The 24,090-nt window shown below is 37.8% G+C and overlaps 2 protein-coding genes across 2 annotated transcripts; both read right to left on the bottom strand.

The window, feature by feature from the left end:
* Window positions 1–665: 665 nt before the first annotated feature.
* On the bottom strand, window positions 666–4,529 carry irf8 (interferon regulatory factor 8). Its single transcript, XM_006780015.2, has 9 exons — window positions 4,420–4,529; window positions 4,062–4,273; window positions 3,539–3,722; window positions 3,236–3,333; window positions 2,938–2,995; window positions 2,477–2,524; window positions 1,955–2,347; window positions 1,692–1,807; window positions 666–1,519 (listed from the first exon to the last, which is right to left on the bottom strand). The coding sequence occupies exons 2-9, from the start codon at window positions 4,230–4,232 to the stop codon at window positions 1,325–1,327; spliced, it is 1,263 nt and encodes a 420-aa protein (XP_006780078.1). The 5' UTR covers window positions 4,233–4,273; window positions 4,420–4,529; the 3' UTR covers window positions 666–1,324.
* Window positions 4,530–5,959: 1,430 nt separating this feature from the next.
* dusp22a (dual specificity phosphatase 22a) lies at window positions 5,960–23,721 on the bottom strand. Its single transcript, XM_006780014.2, has 7 exons — window positions 23,414–23,721; window positions 22,628–22,661; window positions 21,913–21,995; window positions 20,482–20,531; window positions 17,537–17,611; window positions 17,152–17,323; window positions 5,960–7,512 (listed from the first exon to the last, which is right to left on the bottom strand). The coding sequence occupies exons 1-7, from the start codon at window positions 23,432–23,434 to the stop codon at window positions 7,315–7,317; spliced, it is 633 nt and encodes a 210-aa protein (XP_006780077.1). The 5' UTR covers window positions 23,435–23,721; the 3' UTR covers window positions 5,960–7,314.
* Between the last annotated feature and the right edge of the window lie 369 nt (window positions 23,722–24,090).

The raw sequence follows: 24,090 nt of genomic DNA, 5'->3' as shown, positions 1-24,090 counted from the left end.
ACTTTTTAAAATTTAACTATAGCTTGAAGAGTGACTAGCAAGTATTTGCAGACAAGTTAGTGTTTCCATCCAAACTTTGAGTGAATCACAAGGTAGCTTTTTGGCACAGCACCCTCTGTGGAGCTGATTTCAATTGGTGACAGCCAGGAACCGCCAGCTAATCAACTGGTCAGGGAAACTCATTTTCAGGGAAACCATTGTTACAGTGTTCCAGACCAGTCTCTAGGCCTGTGTGAGTAGGGCTTGAGTTCATACTGGTTATAAACTGTGAGTAGTTTGGACTACGTTTTTGTTCTCTACACTGGTAAGATTACCTCTCTTTCTATTTTCTCCATTTTGACAAACTGTCACTGAAATAGTGCTCCAAAAAATTAAGGAAATTCAATAAGTGCTTAGATTGTGCATACTTTAGCTTGCAATACCAACCATTCCTGGACTACCAAGCATAGGATAATAAAATGGAATCCCTGGTTTCATTACAGTATGCTTTGGGAATATGCTGGCATAATTTTAACACATATATCATTATTTCATGTAATTTCCTTGATCTGAACAACAGTACTTTCTCTACAGGTCATTTTTGTCAAAATAGAATAGTCCTTTTTAAACAACACATAAGTATGATTGTACACAAATGAATACAAATGTAGTTCAGTAAAAAAGGTTTTATTTGAAACACAGTCTACAAAAGGTTGAACTAAAGATCTATCATTTAAAAAGTCTGATAGTAAAACCTATCTTTCATTAAATGCCACTTTGCATCTAAAACTTTATGCAACTTTTATCAACTCAACACTTGATAAAATCTGATTGTTTATTCAGCTGGTTGTCAAACAAGAAAGAAACTCAAAAAGTACGAAAAAGATAGAATACCAAAAATAAAATTCAGTTTTGTCAAACTAAATTGCTTTTTTATATCAAACTGCTGCCATTTTGCAAAAAGACTTTGAATAGAAATCTTTATAGATACGAAAGATTCGTATCTATAAAGACTTGAGTTGTAGGAAATACAGTATTTGAACATGCATGAATATGCTACCTGTTCTCTTGAGTTGGATAATAAAAACATCTTACAAAAATAAATCAGACGTTAGGCAGAGTTATGCCCTGTATTTACACAAAAGTAAACATTACTTGTATAGAAAAATTTGTCGACTTTCTAATATGGAGCTTCAGCTTTAAAGTCTTACAGTCAAAGAAGAAATGTGCTCTTTCATGTTTGGCTTGCCAGCGTGTGTTAGAAAAGCAAAGAATGTTCTTCTTATGTTCTGTATTCAGTTTAGAGCAAGCTGAAGAGCTCTTGTCAGGTATTACTGCTCACATCTTAGGCAGTGATTGGCATGTTGTCCCTGTAAGTTGTCCTTTGAGGAGCACTGTAGCTGCACAGATCCTGGTAGATGCGAGCCATCTGGTCAGTGGCCGCATCATCAGACATCTCTAGGTTTGGGTTGTTGCAATAAGGCTGGGCACGACGCATGTTCATTGTCTCAAGCACGTGCTGGCAGTTCACTGAAGTGATCTGCCATGAGGAGAAAAAAAACCCAAAAAATTATGTTTTTTGTTTTTTCTCAGAATAAAGCCATAACTAGCTCTTGTTTAAAAACTATCGAGGCTAAAAAATAAAGTGATATTTCTAATGCTTTACTAGTCAGCACTCTGAGTGAGACATGTTATCATTTCACACGTCTTACCTGGACGATGATCAGTTTGTTTTTGGCACTGTTGTGATCATGCAACTCTTCTCCAAAACACAGAGTCACTGTTGGATCAGGAGCAGGAATCTGACCCTCCTGGTACAGCTGTAGAGCTGGAGCATATAAAACAAACGAACGGCTGTTTAGATAATCTTCGCAAATTATCAGTATCTAGTCTTACTTCCTTTAAGCGAAAGAAATAGAAAACAAAGCTGTATTTTTCTGTAAATCCAAAATATGGAACCAATGTAGAGCCTCACCTTGAAGAAACCTTGCTGTATCAAAGATCTTGACAACAGCATCCCTGTCGAGTTTGCCAGGCATTGAGCCATATTGCGAGCCCACATCTCCCAATCCGCTCCAGAAGACACGGCTCTGGCACAGCCTTTTGATGTAGATGCCGTCTTGGTTTGCACGGACCAATACACCTCTCTCCAGGTGGCCCAGAAGCTTGCGCGTGACATAGCGCTGCCGTTCAAACTCAATGAGTTCAGCAGGGGGGAAATAAACACTCTGCATGCTGTCTGAACTGTAGAGGGCACCCCGACCCAGGGGATGTTGCGGAGAGATTCGGCATCCTTCAGGATGAGTCACCAGTGTGGAGTGCATCAGCTTTCCTCCATAGTAAAAACTGATCATCATTTGGCAGAGGGCTATAGAAGAAAACATTTGGTCAGATTCAGAAATGAAAACAAATACGTACAAATGTAACAAAAATATGGAAGCTGAAAGCTTGTTTACAAGTAGATGATATAAGGTCATGGATAACAATAAGCAAATACCTGAACTGAGACTGCTCGATGGCAAAGGTTCCTGATGCAGTGGGAAAGCTGTGAATTAGAGGAGGAAGAGGTGGGTTAAGGCCTTTTTTCAAGGCAGTGGACACAACCACAGTGTCATGTCTTTACTTTGCTGCGTCATCAGAAATGCCATTTCTCTATTACAATCTCACGAAGAAATAATCACAAGAGTCAGCAAAGTTTTACAGGATGTTAGTCAATTATTCCATTGCAGAATTCAACAGTCAAGTAAATAACCTCCATTTAGCACCCACAAATGCAGAGACACTGAGTTTTCCGCTGGGGTTATTTTGTGAATAAATTCAAGCTTATGTCTCTCAAAAGTGGTGTCACAACAACAGTGTGATATATGAAGGTTGATTCAAAAGACCCAGTGCTGTGAATAGCTTCATTTAATCTAGCTATGTGTTGCATTGTAAACTGGGTACAAAGTATAATCTTACCATTGACACTGCCCTGGGACCAATATTCTGGACTGGCTTGGATGCTACAGCTTTCCTCCTGCAAAAGGACAATAATATAATAAGATGTTATCAAAAGCACCTTTGTACACTTCACAGCTGTGAAGAAGTGGGACGGTTTTCATGCTGAGTGTAACAAGTCTGCAGGAGACGGCACAGTGTGGTAAGGGGGGAAAAAAGTGACAAGAAAGCTAAGTGACAATAAAGGCTAAGTGCATCTAAATATATGTGGGGGTGGGGTGGAATGAAAAAAAGATTTTAAAGTTAGACATCATCTCACCTCTTTAATGAGCTCTTCTAGCTCGGGGTTGCAGTCCATATCTGTGATCTCACCAGAGCTGGTGGTAGCTGTCACAGCCATCACTGAACTTTTGCCGTCTGTGGGTGAAAGAATAGTACACAATGAGTCGGTTCAAAGTGCATATACACTCTTTTAATTATTCACTGCTATAGGAACTACAGTCTGTAATAAGTATTTTGCTCTCAGTTCTAATCACAAATGAAAAAGTGATTTTGCTAACTGCTAGAGATAACAGAGTGTATTGTGAGATATGCCGTGTACTGTGAGATAACACAAACTCACGTTTTTGCTCTTCTTCTGGAACAATGCGGTACACTTTATAAGGCTCAGAAATATCAAGCTGTGACCTCTCAGTCACCTCCTCGAAGTCAGGGCTTTTATTCAGGGCGCAGCGAAGTCTGGTCTTCCATGTTGCAGGCTCAGCCTTGTCCCCCTCCTTATACTTGCCTTTAAACACAGCCCAGGCCTTGAGGATATAAAGAAAAGTATATGATTGTACTGGATTAAATCGTAAGATCGACATGTACATCATTTTTGTAAAGTCTTCTTGAGAAAGAAAGAAAAAAGAATAAATGAAAGAAAATCTAAGTTATATAGCTACACCACAATGCATACACAAAAAGGACAAAAAGAAAAAAAAAGTGAAAAATTATTTTAATAGTCTAAATCACACAAAAGAATCAGACTTACAGTAAGAGGAGAAGTGTTGGGCAGCTTTAAGAATCACACCAGTTCTGGTTTTAGCGCGCAAAAAAAACAAAACAAAAAACAAAACAATCTTTAAATGAGGCAAAATGATACGAACCTTAAAAATGGATGCGTCTATTTCTTGGTTGTAATCCTGTTTTCCTGCGTGTTTCCATGGAATTCGGAACATAGTGCGGCTTTCATCCTCCCACAGGAGTCCAGAATACTGCGCACTTTGGATCTGCTCCATCAGCCACTGCTTTAGTCGCCGACCTCCCGTGTTTGACATCTTGATGGTGGAAACTCTCTTTTTAGATGGCGCGCTTATATCTATATGTGGAAAATGTCGCGTAAAGTTCGTTAAATAGTATAAGTTAACTTTCTTTAAGATATTATGAAAATGTCTTATTCGAGCCGAAGCGTATAAAGCGCTATCGTCTTTTTAAAAAAGAGAGATTAAAATCAAAGGCACTTACAGATTGACAGGTAGATAAGCTCTTGGCACGGGGTTGTGATCTTGATAGAATGCGCACTGTCAGATTTAATCAAGTGAGCTCTCCGAAACGCATGCCTTTAAACTTTTTTGTGCCCCGTGTCATGAATGAATAAATCTGTGGTAGGATTTGACAACGCTGCCACACTCTGACCAATGACGAGTACTGACGCTTCAGTAAGACTGCCCATACCGGAAGACTTTTTCTTCTAACCGTGGGCATTTACAAGAAATGGCCTGACACAGACGATGGTTATAAAGTTACTGCCTACGCTAAAAGCTGCGTGGACGCGGCGCTATGAATAAACCCGTAAAGTCACAAGTTACCTTGTGCTTTGAGGGGATTTCTACTCTCCAGACCAAGGTACTATATCCCTTCTGCGCCCACTCATCCTCCGATGAGAAAGTTTAGAAGGTTGTGCAGGTAAAAGTGGTCAGCTGTCAGTGCGATGGTGAGGTGAGGACTGATTCCATGTGTCAGAGACACCTGGGAGATGTTACACTGTTACCGTTATTTAAAATGATCGTGATTATATGTGAAATATTAAGCTCAAAACGGGGGACCGCAGCGTATTATTAAGACAAAACATTAACTATTATTTTTCCCAGTAAAAACATTTTCTGTTATTCTCTGTCCATCATGAAATCCCTGTGACATCATTTAGGGACTAAGGTGCCTGTTTATTACAGAAACTGACACTTACTGTCATATTTGAGCTAAGATTTCAAACATAAACATCAATCTGTTTCTCACTTTTATATGAACATAGGCTTATATGAATTTGTGTACACCAAAAATGTAGAATACAAAAAAATAAAGTAGCAAGCTAATTAAATACTCGGTTCTTTATGCACATGTAGAGTGATTTAAATAATTTCATCATCTGATAAAAAACAAGACTTGGGAGATGTAGTTGGGATTCAGTTATGGTAAAATGGTAAATGGCCTGTATTTGTATAGCGCTTTACACATCCAGTCATCCACCCATTCACACACACATTCACACACAGGTGATGGCAAGCTACATTGTAGCCACAGCCACCCTGAGGTGCACTGACAGTTCAATTCATTATACATGTCCTAACAGAAGGCTTCCAGTTAGCATTTTAATATTTTGCTGAACTGTAAGGTAGGTCTCTGGAAATCCTGCCAACAGTTAACCTGTCTGGACATGCCTATGTGATTACAAAAATCCCCCACCCTACTTGGTGTGTAAAGGAATATTAAGTAAATACACACTTTCAATGAGATACTGCTGTTTAGAGGAGGAAACTGGAAGCAACCCCACCGGCCCAGCAGGAACGAATTCCAAGGAAAGACTTACGCTTCACTTCTTGGAAGGCTGGCTTCATAACGTAATCCTTATTTTAGACTGATATTTGTTTCATTATGTAAAACAATGAAAACCTTAAGGAAAAAAATGAAACTCATTTCATTATTTTAACCAGTCTAACGTTTTATCCTCAAATATCTCAAGCTAAATCTGCTTTTTATGCTTTACTATAAAGACAAAGACACACCGTTATCTTCATAGGGTGGATTTATTAACAATTCCATTTTTTCTCCATCACTGCATTTCATTATAAAACAAAACACCATAAATACACAATTAGGACAACAAACATTATCCACAAAACTATAAACAGAAATTCTTTAAAAATCTGTTTTGACACAGTAAAAAGATAACATCAGAGCTTCGGTAAAATCAGGAAGACTTTAACATTTGGACTACAGACATCCTGAATATGTAGTAATACTTTAAATTCAAATTCCCAAATTTAACCTGCTGTTAATAAACTTAAAGGAACATTTTGCCTTGTTTCCTATGTATTTTTAGGTGTCACTCATAGTGGTTTATTTGTAATGTCCACAGTGCGGTCTCCGTGTGTCAACCTACTTAAAAAGGTTTGTCTTTCTTTAATCCTGTGTGCCTGGTGAGGGATAACTTAGTACCAGTCCTCTCAGCCCTGCAATGAATGCAAAGAAGAAATAACTGCTGGGAACTGATAACAGTTTTTTAGCCTCACAATATTCTACTAGTTTATATAAAGATTTGTTTTGTTGTTTTGGTGTGGATTTCTGACACTAGATTTTGTAACAAATATTGGTACAAGTGGTGTGTACACAACTTGGAATTTTCTCTACGATGAACCAAATGAAAGTGAAAGTGCTAACTATACTGAAAGAGCAGTATCCAACTATGTCAACATGAATACTGTAAATTACATAGGCAGTGATAAACTCATTGTTTTGTGATCTTTGTAGGTGGCTAGTACAATGCTTATGATGTATGTTGCAGCTATTTATAGGTAGGATGAATGTAACAACAAATTTCATGCTGTCAAACCTACAAACACAAAAAGCAGTGCTGATTTGCAAACTTGTACGTATCAAATCAACCATCAGTTTAGTTTTAGATTTAACTGAGATTTAACAGACTAGATATTTATATAACTATAGGCAAAATGTTCATTTAAGATGCCGTTAGTTGATTATGGCATTAAGGCTGCTGAGCTGAACATTGCAGGAGTCCATGTAGAAACAGAGGTCATCACTCATCATGGCTAAGGTGCTGAGGTGTTTAGAGTAAGGCGTCTGTGAGCACCAATACCCCTGTTTTGGTTGTAAGGGACTGTGGCGGGTACTGGTAGTGGTTATAGGTCTGTAGCACAATTCTAAATCAACCTCCATCTCTTCTTAAAAAACAGACGCGAATAAAGTAAAAGGTGCTCAATATTATCTTATGCTTTTAGAGTTGTATGAATACATGTAGGTTAGATATGACTGAGGGTTGATTTGGAAATGAGTACAGAATAGTGGGTACTGCCTATTTCCAGGCAGCAATGGGCACAAGTTTGGCATGACCAGACTTGTGTTTTAGCCGCTTCCTTCATCATCACCATCAGCATCAGCATTGGATCGCATGGATGGGTAGCCACTGACAGTTATCCAGCTGTGATCACCTCCCCTCTTCTGGCTCTGCTGTTGCTCTGTGTACTGGCTCAGCAGGGCACCCACCTGCTCCTGGTCATTGAATGGACTGGGACGGAAACTTGACCGTAACCATACTCTGTACTGAGGATGAGAGGGGAAAGGAAAACAGTTAATTAAAATAACATTTTTTATGGTTAAGATCAAACTACATAATACAATTTTACATAACTCACTGCCATATATTTTATATACATGAAACAGGCAAATATTTCAAGCCTTATTTGTTTTATTTTTTTAATGACAATAACTCATAGCTTATAAAAATCAGAAATCCAGTATCTCAAATTAATAAAATTTTTCAAATTGAAAAAGAATTTACCATAAGAAATATCCAACTTCTGACAAGTACCTTCATTAATACACAATACTTCGAGCTCCTTTACCACTAAATACTGCATCAGTGGAGTGTGGCATCGAAGCAATTAGCTTGTGGCACTGCTGAGGTGTTACTGAACACTTCGGCAGCGCCACAAGCACGGCTTTAGCCTGTCTTTATTTTTGGTTCAGGTGTTTCTTGTCTTCCTCATAGTTTATCTGTGGGGTTAAGGTCAGATGTAATAGAGTTGGCTGGCCAGTCAAGCATGGTAATGCCATGGTTACCAAACCATTTGGTAGCAGAGTCTTGATGCATGCTCAATCATCCATGTTCATCTGGAGCATTCGTCACTTAGATGAGTGACAAAATGTTTCTCCCACTAAAAACACTACATCTAGATGAATAGAATCAACTTTCTGGCATTTGGCATGAGACACTGTGGGCAGGTGATGAGTTCTGCTGGAAAAGGAAACCAGCATCACCATAAAGCTTGTCAGCAGATGTGTGCATGGAGTACTCTAAAAATCTGGTAGACAGCTGCACTGACTTTGACTGGACTAAGCACAAAAAGCACCAAAAGATAAAATGGCACCCCAAATCATCACACTGTGGAAACTTCCCGCTGGACTTCCAACACCTTGGATTCAGTGCCTCTGTGGTTTTTCTTCAGATTCTAGAACTTAAGTTCCCAAATAAACTTCTACTTTCACTTGAAAAGAGGATTTTGTCCCCCTGAGCAAAAGTCCAGTTCTTTTTCTCCTCAGCCACATAAGTCTCCTTTGATACTGTCTCTGATTCAGGATATGACTGATATTATGAATGTGACAGTTGTAGCTCCTTTGCCAAAGACTGTGCTTTGTTGGCTCCTGATGCACTAACACCAGCCTGTGTCCACTCCTTGTGAAATTCACCCAATTTCTTGGCTCAACTTTACTCTCAAGGCTGTGGTCATCCCAGTTACTTTTCCTACTGCATTTCCTCCCCTCAGTCAGCTTACCATTAATATGCTTTCATGTAACACTCTGGGAACAGCAAGTTTTTTTTTAACCAATGATTTCCTGTGGCTTGCCCTCCTTGGGGAGGGCGTTGATGATCATCTGGACAACTGTCAACTCAGCAGTCTTTCCCATAATTGCGGTTGCATGTATTGAACTAGACTTAGACATGCACAATATTTACACTGACTGAATAGTAATCTTCTGATTTTCATGAGCTTAAATCCATATCAACACAATTAAAACAGAAAAATTGCAATGTTTCACCATGTAATGAATTCAGGATATAGTAAACTTTACATTTTAAAATTAAGTTATTTGAAATAAAAAAAAAAAACCTTTTACAATGTTACATTTTTTTTTTAGATTTGCTAGTATAGTGACTTTTTAGTATAACTATATTCATACTGTAAGTTACAATAACAAATATACAACATAAATTGTCCTCCCCAAGATTCACACATCTCCTTTAAACATAGTTGCCTCACACCACATCTACAGTGTCTTCAAACAGTACATTAGTCTGCTTAACATTGAGAAACAGGTGGATTATAAGCTATAAATACATATCCACCCAAGTTTCATTAGAGAACATGTCAAAAGAATAGTTTGAGTATTCATACCAAAAAGTTAAATTTACAGAAAGTAGTGCAAGTGCACTTGTTTCGTTTTTTTCATGGAAAATGCAACTCTCTTGTTCCTCTTTTTCTAAACCTATATGCAATTTGTGCAGCTTTGTGATCACATATATCTAGGGATGGGTATTGATAAGATTTTCACGATTCCGATTCCATTTTCGATTCTGTTTAACGATTCGATTCTTTATCGATTCTTTTTTTTTTTTTTTTTTTTAAAGGAGAACACTAAGGTCCATTAGCTTAGAACTTTGTTTTATATCTTCTTTTTGAACAAGATAGAAATTTAGGAGTAACATGGCCTTACAAACCCAACAGTGAGATCTTAAGAGATCCACAGCCTACGGCTCTTCAATGTGTCACAGGGTCCCCGGGGGAAAAAATGTAAATGTAAAATAATAAAATAAATATTCTTCTGTAGCAATAACAAAGTATAACATAAATTATTCAGTAGCAATTACACAAGAATATCCAGTAATGTCCCTGCCTACAATTAAACACATTCACTTACCAAAAATCGGGGGCATCTGCTGTGGCAAATGGGTGCAAGCCTTTGACCACAAACTGAGTCACTGCTCGGTGACATTCGTCTATCCTGGCCTGAAAGGAGACGCTACCGGTAGACTGCAGCGAGAACTGCCAGCATCTGAGCCAGCCAGACTCTGTCTGTCTGTCTCATCATGGTCACCTAAATGCACAGTAATGGCAGGTTTTGTAATAAGGCAGATCGCGCTAACATAATATGCACTGTTAGTTGATTATTTACCTGCCGCATTAACGGGAGAGGACGTGCAAACATTACCGCTGCTGCTGGGTTGAGATTCACGAGTCCGGAGCCGAATTAAAAACACGACATTCATTTAAGGTCATCGCGTGTTTTGTGAGCAAATGCTTTTGCATATTTGTAGTGTTTCCTCCCTTAAATTAAATATCTACTTTGCAAGTATTGCAAGTTGCCCTGTTGTCATCCATTCTCGTAAAGTATAACCAAACTTTTTAGTGTTTGAGCCGCTTAGGCGCCGTGTTTCCTGCCAGGTAAATGACGCTCCGCAACGTGGTGACGTCATTCGGGGCGACTGGAATCGATAAGGGAATCGTTTGCAAAAATGGCAAACAATTCCAAGGAATTGAAACAGTGGGAACCGGTTCTCAACAGGAACCGGTTTTCGATACCCATCCCTACATATATCTATATATAGATATATATCTATGTCACCAGATATAAGAGTGTATTTTGAACCTTCTATGAAATATTTATATTATTTATATTTAAAGTATATTTTCATTTAATTTAAACTGTCTTATGTGTTTAAAAGGGAAGTGTGTGTGCTTGTGTGTGTATGTAAGTGAGAGCGCAAGAGAGAGTTGAATGAAAATTTGCTGCTGCACATTGATTAAAAAAAGTTTGTCGTTTCCTGATCCAATCGAATCCATCGAAGTGAACTCCTTCAAATGATTGTAGTTAGGGGTGGGCGATATATAGACTATATTCGATATATTCGATATATTGCAAGTTTTCCCATGTACGACGGTTAGAGTAGCTTTATCATAACCATCGAGTATAAATTTCCATGGCAATATTGAACTGTCTGCATGTAATTCACTGTGAGGTTTATTTTTCCCCTACATGCTGCAAATGCATCATTAATCAGCCCCTCCCAACCAAAAAATGTTCTACCTGGTACACATGCTCACCGCATGTGTGTTTATATACTACCAGGTAGCGAAAAATATGGCAACAGTGGGAATTTCAGAGGAGCGAGTGGATGAGACTCACTGTCATTTGTATTTCACAAGGAGGACGTCAAACAAAATGCGGTAATTTGAAAAACGTGCTCTAAAACTATTGCCGCAAAAGGTAGCGGTACCCCAAATTTTTCCCACCAGCTGAAAAGTCATTTATTGCAAAATGAACAATGTTTTAAAACTCTGCATGTCAATGTCTCCCTACACACCAAAGAAAATGTTAAATAAACCAGCTGCGATACCTGTGAATGTTCTTGGTCTAGGGTTGACCACAGAAAGAGTCTTACTGTGACAGTACTATCATATGTGAAAAACCTCTGTGATGGTTAAAAAATGGTTAAAATAAAACATTTCAATTCATCCAGATGTTTTTTGTATTCAAAGTTGGAAAAAAATATTGAATGGTTGATTTGAATGAGTATACCAGTGCAATTTCAGGCACTACATGCTTGAAAATAACACTTGTTTTTGGAGGTTATTTAAACATATCGTGATATATATATTGTGTATCGTGATATAGCTTTAAACAAAAAAAAAAAAAAAATCGCAATATTAGATTTTCCTCACATTGCCCAGGCCGAACTGTAGTACAGTTTATTGACTTTTCAGAGCTAGATATAAACACTAGAAGTCGCTAGAAGGGGTAGTTATCAATAAGTGTATTATATGCAGCAGAATTACTTTGCAGTAAACATTTAAACATTTGTTTAATAAAAGGTCAAAAAGGGAGGTGCTGTAATGATGTCCAGGAATTATTCAATTATTTTGTGCAATACCTTACTCTTTAATGAAGTGAAAGTCTCCATCTTCCTAAAATTAGTACTGTCACACTCACCCTAAAAACCAAACAGAGCATGACTGACTCATAATGTTAACAGAACTGTAAAAATTAATAACAAATCAAAGCAAAGATTTAAGATAAGCCATCAATAAACTCAATCATATCCGAATCCTATGCAACACCTGCTCTTATCTGTCATTATACCATCTTGATAAAGAATATGAATCATGTCAGAAGTGTTTCACGTGGTACACAAACTAAAAGTAGAAACTCATAAAATCAGTAGAAACTCACCCAGTGAGGAATTTGTTCAAGTCATAACATTAGTAAATTCTGACAAGGCTCCAGTTTATTGCCCAACTTCACAATGAAGGCAACATGAAAGATCTGCACCTTTTTAAATTCATCATGCTACTCATAAGCAGATAGATTTGCGGTCATCACTGCCACCACTCACCAGTGCACCTGCACACCCACACAAACACACTTTCCAATTGTCAGATTGTTCTTTTTGTAAATGACAACTCAGTGATCCAGTTAGAAGCGAGCATTTGGCTGGGTTACAATATTATGATCTGTAGTAAATTTATAGATAAATTTAAGGCTTTTAGAGAAATTGAAACTTAAAAAGCCTGCTTCATTCAGTTTCAGGAACTTGCTTTTCTAACCTTTGTTGAACTTTTACAGAATGTCTACAGACTACAAAGCTTTAGTCCCTATGTATATTACACTGTATCTCACATGCACTGCAACCATGACCATTGATACACAATGTTGCTAGAGCTGTATTGAAGATATTGCTGAATTCAGATTCTTCACTTTCTATCTGAGACACATGTGGGAAAATCACAAATACACAAAACCTATTTCCCTTTAAATCCTCGAAGTCAATGCAAAGTCTACAAATAATGACCATTTTTTTTTCCAGTCATGTTATTTTGCAAGATGCTGACAGTAATGGTTAAACACGTGATGAGCAGTACCAAGCTAATGCAATCCCAGCAAACCCCCAACAGTTCCCCTTCTGTGTGCAACGACTACTTAAGTGCCAATGGAATGGAATCACACAGTTAGAGCTATCGCTAAATAAATTAAGTAAAATTATGCAAAATGTTTAAGCCAGTGTTTGAAATATTATATTATATATAATTATATATATATATATATAATATATAAAATATTATATTATATTATTAATATATATAATAAATAAATTATTATTAAAACACTTTACAGTAACATTACCAATAAATTAGAAATGTATGGTTATTAAACAAATTAGTTTTTACTATTAAACTAATGGTAGAAAGTTTGGGAACAACTGAAGTAATCTAAACTTATCTGGTTAATAACTGTTGTTTGAAACATGTTTTGGATAGTTATAATGTAAACATGCAACTGATATTTGGAATACTTGTTTTAAAGAATATACTGGCGGGTAGGGTGGCAGTGGTTTAAATCACAAAACTGTGAACCTGGAGACCACAGTTTGTGTCCTGTTTCATTTTCACTTTTGTTTACTTGGGCTTTGTCTTGCTTTTGGTTAGGCGTAGGCACCAAGATAAGTCAGGTTTACAAAAAGATGAGATTTTCTGTTAAATTCAAGTTTGGAGAAGGACCACTCTTAATGTTGCCAACAAGCATCCACCACATGGCTGAAGCTAAAGGAAACCATGGATATATTTGAGACTTGCTTTAAATACACGACCATACTTACCTGGAAATATTTTCTAGAACAGACCATACAATAGGGAGTTAAAATTCAGATTTAAAGGGGACCTATTATGGTAGTTTGCATTGCCATGTTTTTATTTCTGGACTATGTGGACTTTATCTGATTTTTTAAAAAGTGATTATCTTCTTCTAAACTTTGGTGCAGTTTCTTAGTTCCCACTGTATTTGGACAGTTGACTCAAAGGCTGGCGAAACAAGCCATCCTTAAGCTGCGAAAACAGAAAAAACCCATCTGAGAAATTGCTACAATATTAGGAGTGGGCAAATCTACAGTTTGGTAAATCCTGAAAAAGAAAGAAAGCACTAGTGAACTCAGACATCCACAGAAGACAAGAGTATTGGATGATCGCAGAATCATTTTCATGGTGAAGTGCAAACCAAGTGAACAACACTCTCCAGGAGGTAGGCGACATTCAAGTCCACCATAAAAAAATTAAAAAAGACTGCATGAAATTAAATACAGAGGGTTCACAGCAAGGTGCTAGCCACTCATAAGCCTCAAGAATAGAAAGGCTAGATTGGAAAGAAAAAAAAACATCTAAAAAAGCCAGCGCAGTTCTGAAAAAACATTCTTTGGACACATGAAACCAAGATCAACCTCTACTGGAATGATGGCAAGAAAAAAAAGGTATAGAGAACATACCTTACCATATAAGAACAGCTCATGATCCAAAGTATACCACATCATCTGTAAAACATGGCGGAAGCAGCATGATGGCTTGGGCATGCATAGCTGCCAGTGGCACTGGGACACTAGTGTTTACTGATGATGTCTGTGAAGGTTCTCAGTCATCCAGGTCATCGTAATCTAAGGAGCTTGGAAAGAAAAGCGTCTGGACTTGTTGCTTGAAGATGTTTCACCTCTCATCTGAGAAGCTTCTTGAGTTCTAGGGTCAAAATGTGGAGAGTTCCAGATTTAAACCCTACAAGAGTGTCCCCCGAAGAGGGACCTCTACCTTATCACACGAGCCAAGGTGTGAAAATGAGTGTAGGTCACAATCAGCCAAGGTTTCGGGTGAGCTCATTGTGAAACCTAGCCCCACCCTATCATGTGATTTCCTGAGGTCAAATGGCCCAGGATGTGAGTGGGCATTAAGGTGTCTTATTGATGATGTGACACAGTACAGAAGCAGCTGAATTAATTTTTCGGGTGTTCAGAGACGTACTGTCTGCTCAAATCCAGCTAAATGCAGCCAAATTGATTGGGCGGCATTTCATAATACAATGACAAAGGACAATGACGCAAAACATACAGCCAAAGCAACCCAGGAGTTTATTAAAACAAAGAAGTGGAATATTTTTGAATGGCCAAGTCAGTCACTTGTTGTAGACTAAACTTTAGACAGAAAGGCCCACAAGCAAACAGCAACTGAAAGAAGCTGCAGTAAAGGCCTGGCAGAGCATTAAAAAGGAAGAAACCCAGCATATGATGATGTCCATGAGTTCGAGACTTCAGGCTATCATTGCCAGCAAAGGGTTTTCAACCAAGTATTTGAAATGAACATTTCAATTTTAGTTTTTCAATTTCTCCAATTGCCCTTGAAATGAAGGGAGTGTGTTAAAAATGCTTTAGTTCCTCTTTTTTTTTTGTTCAAACCACCAAATTAAAGCTGAAAGTTTGCACTTCAACTGCATCTGAGTTGTTTTATTTAAAATTTATAGTGGTAAGTCCTTTAGTTGGTTACGAGAGGTGTAGAAGTGTGTCATGGGAGTTAGGTCCTGGATCAATAGGAAGTGCAACAAGTTGTCCATAGAATCCGCCAAACAAAGGCTCACAGCTCTGGACAGAGGCCATGGGAATAAATGGCATTTTCTCCCAAAACCTATCCAGGGTACACTCTCAGCTGCAAGTACAATAGTATGAGGGCAAATCCATGCAGAGCTTAAAAGGTGTCACACAACACCAGCCTAAGAGCAGACCAAAGCAACCTTTCAGAACAAAAAACAGTCAATAACAAGTCTCCAGAATGAAGACCTGAATAGGACCAGGACCTTACATCCAAACGTACTGGGTAAAGAAGCTAACTGCACTTCACAAAAGCCTGGCAAAAAACAAATAAGTGGGATGCTAACAGCAGGTGTTCATCCAGGTGTTCAGACTGAATAAGACCAGGTAATCAAAGCACCATCTACTGGTTGATAGAGCAAAACATCAAGACTCTAAGAACAGTAGTCCAACCTGAGTATGGCTTGGAATGATGAGAAGAAAGTCTAAAACTCAGTAATCTACACATTGGAAGTACCTCCATGAAGTAAAAAAAAAAGATGATCAGAAGCCAGCTCAATAGAGGGAATAAGATCTAAGATATTATAATACACATGCTTTATTGGTCATCAGCTACCCATCTGGAAGAATAAGCTGGCCACAGAAGGACATGGATGCCACTCATGATCGATGTGCAACTTGCTAAGAAACATTTAACTAAATATTAGTCTGGGTGTATGTATATATTTGAGCATGTATTTTTACTTTTGATCCTGTATGAATTAGACAAAATCTAAAATAACTTCAAACTTGTGCACCCACTTCTTGTTTTTTTAAAGTTACTGAAGATGTATGCTGCATAATGATTCCACCCAATGAAAACCCAAAATTATAATGACATTTATGCCCATGATGAGTGGATGTAAACTCGACGACAACCTTATGCATATATGTATTTATATATAAGAAAAAAGCAAGGTAATATCTGAAAGTGCATGAATCAAAACTAAAAACATTACAGGAATGTTTTTTTAAATGTGTGATCACAGATTAGGCATTCTAAAAGTTAAAACAGCTATGCAAACCTGTGAAGCTGCTGGTGGCAAAAACAAAACAAAACACAAGCAACTTTTTAGAAAGGTGAGAAATGCAGAGATGATCCTCCTTGATGTGCAGCAGAGGAGCATTAGAAACCCTTGCTGTGAGTTCTGAACATAAGAGTTAGTACTAAGATGTGTTAGTGATTGAATCCAATATTAAGAACTTATGTACTATTTTAAAGACTGGATTACTCATTGACAAAATGAGTAATTGGCTTGTGTGTACAAAAGACCATTATGCCATTGTGATATTAAAATATTTGAGGGTTTGTAAACCATTGCATATAACAGAAGATAATCGTGTGTGCTGGTTTAGTTTTCCAGTTGTAAATCTCAGATCTGTCATTTCAAACGAATACTTCTTGTCCTCAACAAGAATTACAAGCAATTTTAAAAAAAGAATATAAATAGGTATGCATCAGTTGAACAGATTAACAGTTGCTAGACTGACCACAGACTGCCTGTGCTGTGTAATGGTGTATGTGTCATATCCTGTGTGCATGTACGTGTGTGGGTCTGTATCACAAATAATAGAGCACAAGAGTTTCTACAGAATGCCAGTATACCACAAAGCTACTGCTAGAAAAAGCACTTTAAAATTTGACTTTAAGCTGAAACACTGAAGTAGTAAAAGGGAATTGGATGCATTCTGTAGGTAGTGTACAGTGTGTGTGCATTCATGTCTTCTCTGTTTCTTTGCATGTTTACCTCTGAGACTTGTGTAGTCTGGTACTCCTGCAGCTGCTGCTGGAAGCCATAGTTTGGCCCAACAAAGGAACGAACAGCTTTGACAGCAGACAGACACTCCTCCCAGCTATAGTGGGTGACAGTCATCAGGTAGGCCACCACCATGGTAGTGCTCCTTGATACACCTGCAAGGCTGCAAGAACACAAAGGACATTTGGCTTATTTGGTTCTTTTCATTACGCAGCTGGATGTTTAATACCTTACTTCCTACGGTTAACTGGTAAAAAAAATGGGACAGGCCACAAACCATCAGGACAAATGTCATGTTGACTGTGAAAGTACCTAAAAAAAGATGGCTGATCTTTTCTGGTTTTGAGTAGGAAGCTGGCTGGATGTAAATACCTACCAGTGAACTAGACAAGATCCACCATTCAAGCGACATTCATGGATGAAGCTAATGCACTCTTTAAAATGCTGCAGTCTGGAAAGATATAAAAAAGCACAGTAAAGTTTTCTGAGTCAATATAGTATTGGTCATCAAACAGAAAACAACAGTTCACTTTTACTAAGGTCATAGTAACATTTAAGGAGTGAAAAGCTAAAAATGGAATACACATTATAGGATATGAAAAAGGCCACCTTGAACTGAAACTGCGTTAAAGGCCCAAACATTGTGGTTCCATACAGGTTGTTAAAACCATATATAATATACTAAGATTAGCTGTAGAAACTACAGATTACTCTCAGATTTAGAGATAAGTTCATAAATATGTGAGGTAGTTTTGACAGATTTATGTTATATCTCAGAAACAGGAGAACATACTGTGGTGTGTTTTTTTCCCCCTTCAGCTACTCCAAGCTGTCATGTGAGAAAGAGGTTGGATATGCTCAAACAGAGAGTCTGTGGTCGACCAGAGCACAGACAGTAGGGACAGACAAGGGAAGTAAATGCCGTCATTTTGTCTTAACTGCAAAATTTGGTCTTTTTCCAGCACTGGGTTACTCAGTGCGAACAGAGGCATCGTTTTAGGTTTACACCAAAAATACAGCAAATGCCATTTCATGGGTAAATTTAGAAAATAAATCACCACTAATTGTAAGATCGCAAAAAATCCACACAAAACATCTTCCAATATAAAGCAGCATAATGCAATGCTATTGCTCCTTAAATATCCTCCTTATACACTGTCAGGAAACACTGCTGGTGTTTTGCATAATCAAGAATTGCATGGCTGATAGCGCTGTCTCCTGAGGAGCAGATGCTGGTTACTCAATAGCAGACAGGGTAACAGACTGGGGCTAAAATAGACTGTCACTTTACTTTTTTCCTCCTTCCTGAGATCCAAACTCTTCTTTAAAAGATGTCTCCTCAGCACTTTGTTCTGTCATCCTAGCACAGAAGTTTCCGGCAGTCTTGTTTAATATGCAGAAAACTAAGTTGTGACAAACATTTACGGTTAAGTAGAACTGAATAGAAAATGACTGTGAGGAGAACACTGGAACAAAAATAGTCCCCTAGCAACAAAAAGCTGTTAGATTACTGTATGTTTAACGTGCAAAATGAGCTTCTGCATTTCTATGGTGATTTTTAAAAATATAATTATATTAATATGCCTAAAACAACAACAACAACAACAACAAAAAATCATTTTTAAAAAAAGAGCTTCCTTAGTTATGACCAAAGCACATCACGTTGATGCAAATGCAAAAGTTTACACCTTCATGCTCTATGCACACTAACAGACTTTCTCAGAGAAGGTTAAAAAAAAAGGGGAACCCCTGGCTCTCTACAAATATCTACATACATTGTTAGCAACTATATAAATAACATTTAATGCCATTTCAATTAAGCACTTGCTGTCTTGGGTGTGAATTCCTCATAGCATTCACTGTCTTCAGTGTGAATTTCACAAAACACTGACATCAGAAAATGCACAGAAGTTTAAATAGGTTTAATCTGCTTGCTAGCTGCTAGATACATTTATTGTTTTATGCTCCTTGTTGTCTGCTGCACGAATAACAATAAAAAAGGGCTGTTTCTGCAGTCTGACCACAGTTTTGCTGTATTAGTATTATTTCTGTGATTTAGGACATAGGTCTAAGATTTGCTGTCACTTTAGTTTTCTTTTGTATAGTATGTGATGATTCCTAGCGCGGAAGTATCTAAACACATCAACCTTAATCCTTTTCTGCTGAACTGAAGCAATCATAGAGATGAAGGTTTTTCAGAAAGCTTTAAACTTTTACAAAATCCATGTGAGACAGTTTCTGCTGTGTACCATCACCATGTAACAGAGGCCATCACATGTAATGACAGGGGCCCCTAGATCATGGCATGCATGGTGGGGCGGCAGTTGGCCTCACCCTCCCATCACTCAGACCAGTGATTGTGACAGAGGGGGTTTATTAAAGCCCTGGGTGGTCGATGCAAACAGCCAGATGTCACACTTAGGTTTCCTTCCTCTGCTGCCTGAGGGAAGGACGCTTGATTGCGACAGTGGAGGTCAGACATCTCCAGCCCAACAATCATCAACTTCCAACCAGCCACTAAACCTCAGTTCTCACTAAGTTACATTTGACTCAGTTCTACTTTTTTACAAACTAAAGCAAATAGAGTTCCCCTTCAAATCAAGGAGAGGTTGATTAACTGTGGAGCTCAAAGTAACGCTGAGATTTTTTGACCCAACAAGGTAAAGTCTTTGACATAATGTACTGGAGATTTATCAAATTCCTACTAATGTCCCACTTGTACATATGCATGAACCCTGACTAACCACGTAGGGCACTAGTGCAGACATAACAACGTAATTCCTCTCCAACGCCAATAAAGACCTTAAAGTAAGCCATCAACCAGGGTCATATGACACTAAAGTTTAATGCTTAAACTCCAACTGAATAATGGCTCTTTACTGTCTCCTCAGTCCATGCTTCAAACTTAAAGCAACAAGGGATGTGTGAGGTCAAAGACTGCTATGACTAATGTGTCGTGTTAGCGGCAGCTCCCAGAGCAGCAACAAGTCAGACTCTGGATGAACAGTGACACATTAAACATACTTACTCATCTGTTATTTTTTCACTTAACCTTTCTCTCACAAGCACGTGAAAAAATAAAAGCCCTCTTTTGCTCAGTCTTTAGGAACAGGATGAAATGAAGTGAATATTAAATAACTTTAATCTATCATTAGATGGCTGTAACTCCTATGTATGACTACTGTTTGAGTTACTGCTCTTCTCCTCTCCTATAAATAGTCTACTGCATACATTTTGAAATTTGCAAAGGAACCAAGACACACTAGAGGGTGAAAAAGAATCCACCAATGTTTTTAAACCTTCATGTACGCGTTTACTCACAGGTTCTGGCTGGAAGCATCAGCTGCATGAATGCAAAGGTATGTCATGTCCTGCAAAACATTGGTGAAAAATGTTAGGAGACAGGCAACTAAATATTGGACAAGTTGTGTAATACTAATAAAAAGACACTCAAGTGAATTAGTGACATGATGTGGTAGCATCTCAAAAACACAGTGTCTTCAAAAGAAATTCAGCGCTCTGTGTAAGACTAAGAATAGTTTCCCAGATTACAATTTTAAGTATTTGAGATTTCATCACATATGGTATATAATATTATTTAAAAAATGACATTATTATAAATTAAGAAGAAATTACTGGATGCAAAAACAAGTTTAAAACCAGTTAAAACCACAGTTGGCATGGAGCCCCAACAAGTTTGTTGTACATGTACAATGACAGCAAAAGGCTATTGCAATCTACTCTATTCTATGAAGAGGAGACGAGAGGGACTTTGTTGTTTATTATCACAGCACGTTTCAAACCCCAATGACCTTTGATGTCATAGGCAACATAGTAATGCTGAACAATATAAATTGTGTATTAACATAAGCTGCCAAAGCTTTCTGCATTTAAAATAAGCATGTCTTGAGTAGTACAAGCGTCTCTGTGTTCAACTGACTTTGATATTTTTGTGGCAGATTACAAAAAAATCTGCCATAACAATACAACATAGGAGGCTCCAAACTGACAGAAGCTAAATTTATAGGTAAAAAGAAATTATTGCAATGGGTGTCCTTAGTTTCTAAACGTTTACAGGTTTGTATTAAAATAGGAAGCAGCACGCACGGTAGTAAACACGTCCCTTTTCTGGAAGATATTGCTGGAATCAATTTCAAAATAAGCATACATTTATTTTTAATATTTCTTCTGTTTTATTTGTACAATTTTCAGTTAATATATATATGAGGTATGGGGTTTTATTGAATTTTGTTTTTGTTTAGAAAACATTGTAACCTTTTGTCAGTCTGGTTGTACATCAATATCTAATGTGTTCCCCTGGTCTTGGTCAGTGTCCAACACTCAAAACAATGCATTTACAATAAGCAGTGTGTGAAACCAGAGACAATGTGAAACTTACAGAGATATACTGCGGTGGTGAATATCTGTGTTCTAAATCATATTTCTCACACTTAACCTTTTTCTTTACCAGAGTAAAAAAAAAAACTCACAGTTTTACACATCATTTTACACATTCTGTCTTTTAATACACATGAACCTCATAATTTATCTGTCAATCTCAGTCTCAAAACTTCAAAGCAATCCAACCATAACTCATCACCACCCCCAGATGGCTGAAAGCACAAATTACATTATTAACATTGCATGCATGACCTTAAAAAAAAAACAAAACACCAGGTAAGATTTTCCACAGAAAGTAGCAGTTTTTAATCATAATACATCCAGAAATACTAACCATGATTTCCCACTAACCTCAAACACCGGTTTTGCATTGTTGTACACAGACAGGATGTGTGTGATGCCATTCTTAGATAAACTTTCTCTGTTTTCTGAATCTGTGACAAGGAGAGAGGGAAACATATCTCAACAGGTCCTTTGGTATGAATCTTACACAAACAATCATGACTTTGACCAGTTACAAGCAGCTACAGAAGCAGGTCTGTGAGTAGTTTGTTATCCTGCAACATTACTTAGTACAGATAGGCAAGTGGTCACTTGTCCCTGTCATTTTAGCTATATTTAGCCATTATACTCTTACCGTCATCAAGGCAGCTAAAGTTAGAATGTTCCAAATGCCATATTAACTTGAGGAGGTTGCATCGGACTAGAGTGAAACACAAGGCTCTGGATTGTTATTTTAGTTTTTATGCCACACATTGTAGCAGTTAAATTTTCTTGTGGGCGAGACTTTACAATATTACATTATTTTACTCTTTAAGCTACAAATATATGTGCTTAAAAGGGAGGGCTTATGTTAAAAATATGCTTTCACCTTTTCATATAGAAGATTAAGTTATGTTGAGTTAAAATTCCCCTAATTAAACATTATTTGAGAATTAATGATAATATGTAAAGTGTGCTCAGAGCAAAATATTGTACTCTAATGCTACACCGAACACCTGGCCCAACTGGGCTTTCTATACTGTATGTAATTAAAGCAATAAATCTACATACATGTTTGTCTTACCTCTTATATTCCCAAGGTAGAGTCCATCAACAACCTGTGAAGGAGCAGTCACAGACATGTTGCACTTAGATGTTCATTACAATTCAGCTTCAAGAACCTCGCATGAAAAGAACAAATGTTCTGGTTCGAGCCAGATTGGATTTAAAGCTTAAGGCTTAAGATCCTAGTGGAGCTACGAGCAAAGGAAACGTTCCTTATGGCCATACAAGGCTTGAAGCAATGATGCATGGTTATCTGAATGATGTGATGGATGGCAAACGGCCACTGAGTGTTACTGTACAGCTTTGGTACTATACCTATGGAACAATAGCTGTATGAAGGTAATGAAGTGCTGGATTGATTCTAATGAAGTATCTCACTACAGTACCTGAACACTGTTGTGGCAGTTCAAAATAGACGCGAATGACAATTTCATTTTTAGGAAGAAATCAATATAAACAATATTACTTTTTAATAAAAGCAACATGAGTTAGAGTTTTCTTTTTAGGAGGACCCTTTTAACTGTCAATTAACAATGACAGTGCAATATCACAGAATCAAAACATGACATGCAGACACAGACACTTAAGGTTGGCAAACAACAGTATTATAGGTTAGAATCTAGCACAGGAGCCCTGGCTTGGATTCAAATTTTGTTTTTTTTTTGACAGGACAAAGCGTGTCACGTGATTGATTAGCGACCAGTGATTGGCGCCTGCGTTTACCAGCATCGCTTTGGACTTTTAACCATCAAAAACACCCCCAAACAGCGTAATGACATGACATAAACAACAACAGCAAACCTACCTTATTCATTCCGTTGCCCATGGTATCCCTGGAACAGTCTGCGGTTAGCTAAAAGACTTTAATGCGTTGAAGAGCTATATGGACTTTGAATCCAAAATGCGAGGTTAGCCTGTGTGACTGGACTGACTGTTTAAGCGGTTAAATAACCTTCGCTTCAGACGCTACTTTTGCATATTTAACAGTATTATTAGATTAAACTGCTTTAAAACCACTTGTATTTGTGTTAGCTTTGACCTCGTTTCAGCCCCAACAACAGTTCCATCATGCTGTGTCGTCTTCCGGATTGTTTTGACGTGAAGTGGGTGCAGCTGCGGGTTCATCCGGCGTGTGACATCACAGCATGTTGCAGGCGACACAACAACTGTGCTTTCTCAGCTTACACCTTCAGGGGGAAGCTAGAGATAAAGTCACAATCAGACCTAGTATACAGTATAAGATTTAAAAGTAATTTTATGAGGAACACAGAAAACCCATAGTTATCCCTGCAATTTCGCCTCAGCCCCAGCTGGATTTGAACATTTTTCGTAATCTAACCCTGTGTGGTTGTTTAGTCTTTAATGTTAACCCTCTATGGTATGCTGATGCCTTCATTCAGCAAATAACATTTTTGGTGATTATTATTATTTTTGTGACACAAGCCACCTCCGTGTTTAGCTAATTAACGAGTTGTGATCTTT

The sequence above is a fragment of the Neolamprologus brichardi genome, chromosome 1 (genome assembly GCF_056152115.1).
Source record: "Neolamprologus brichardi isolate AB-2024 chromosome 1, ASM5615211v1, whole genome shotgun sequence".
Classification (NCBI taxonomy): domain Eukaryota; kingdom Metazoa; phylum Chordata; class Actinopteri; order Cichliformes; family Cichlidae; genus Neolamprologus; species Neolamprologus brichardi.
Note: the sequence above shows the minus strand (reverse complement) of the source record. Positions and strands in the feature narration are given on the sequence as shown.

Excerpts from the sequence above, each read along its gene's own strand:
- irf8 (XM_006780015.2), bottom strand. The coding sequence starts at position 4,232 with ATGTCAAACACGGGAGGTCGGCGACTAAAGCAGTGGCTGATGGAGCAG. Across the intron at positions 1,808-1,954 it reads TACAGCAAGGTTTCTTCAAG|CTCTACAGCTGTACCAGGAG; the intron begins GTGAGGCTCTAC and ends TATATGCTCCAG. Across the intron at positions 1,520-1,691 it reads ACAAACTGATCATCGTCCAG|ATCACTTCAGTGAACTGCCA; the intron begins GTAAGACGTGTG and ends TCCTCATGGCAG.
- dusp22a (XM_006780014.2), bottom strand. The coding sequence starts at position 23,434 with ATGGGCAACGGAATGAATAAG. Across the intron at positions 22,662-23,413 it reads TGGGCAACGGAATGAATAAG|GTTGTTGATGGACTCTACCT; the intron begins GTAGGTTTGCTG and ends GCTCCTTCACAG. Across the intron at positions 20,532-21,912 it reads ATGCAAAACCGGTGTTTGAG|GACATGACATACCTTTGCAT; the intron begins GTTAGTGGGAAA and ends AATGTTTTGCAG.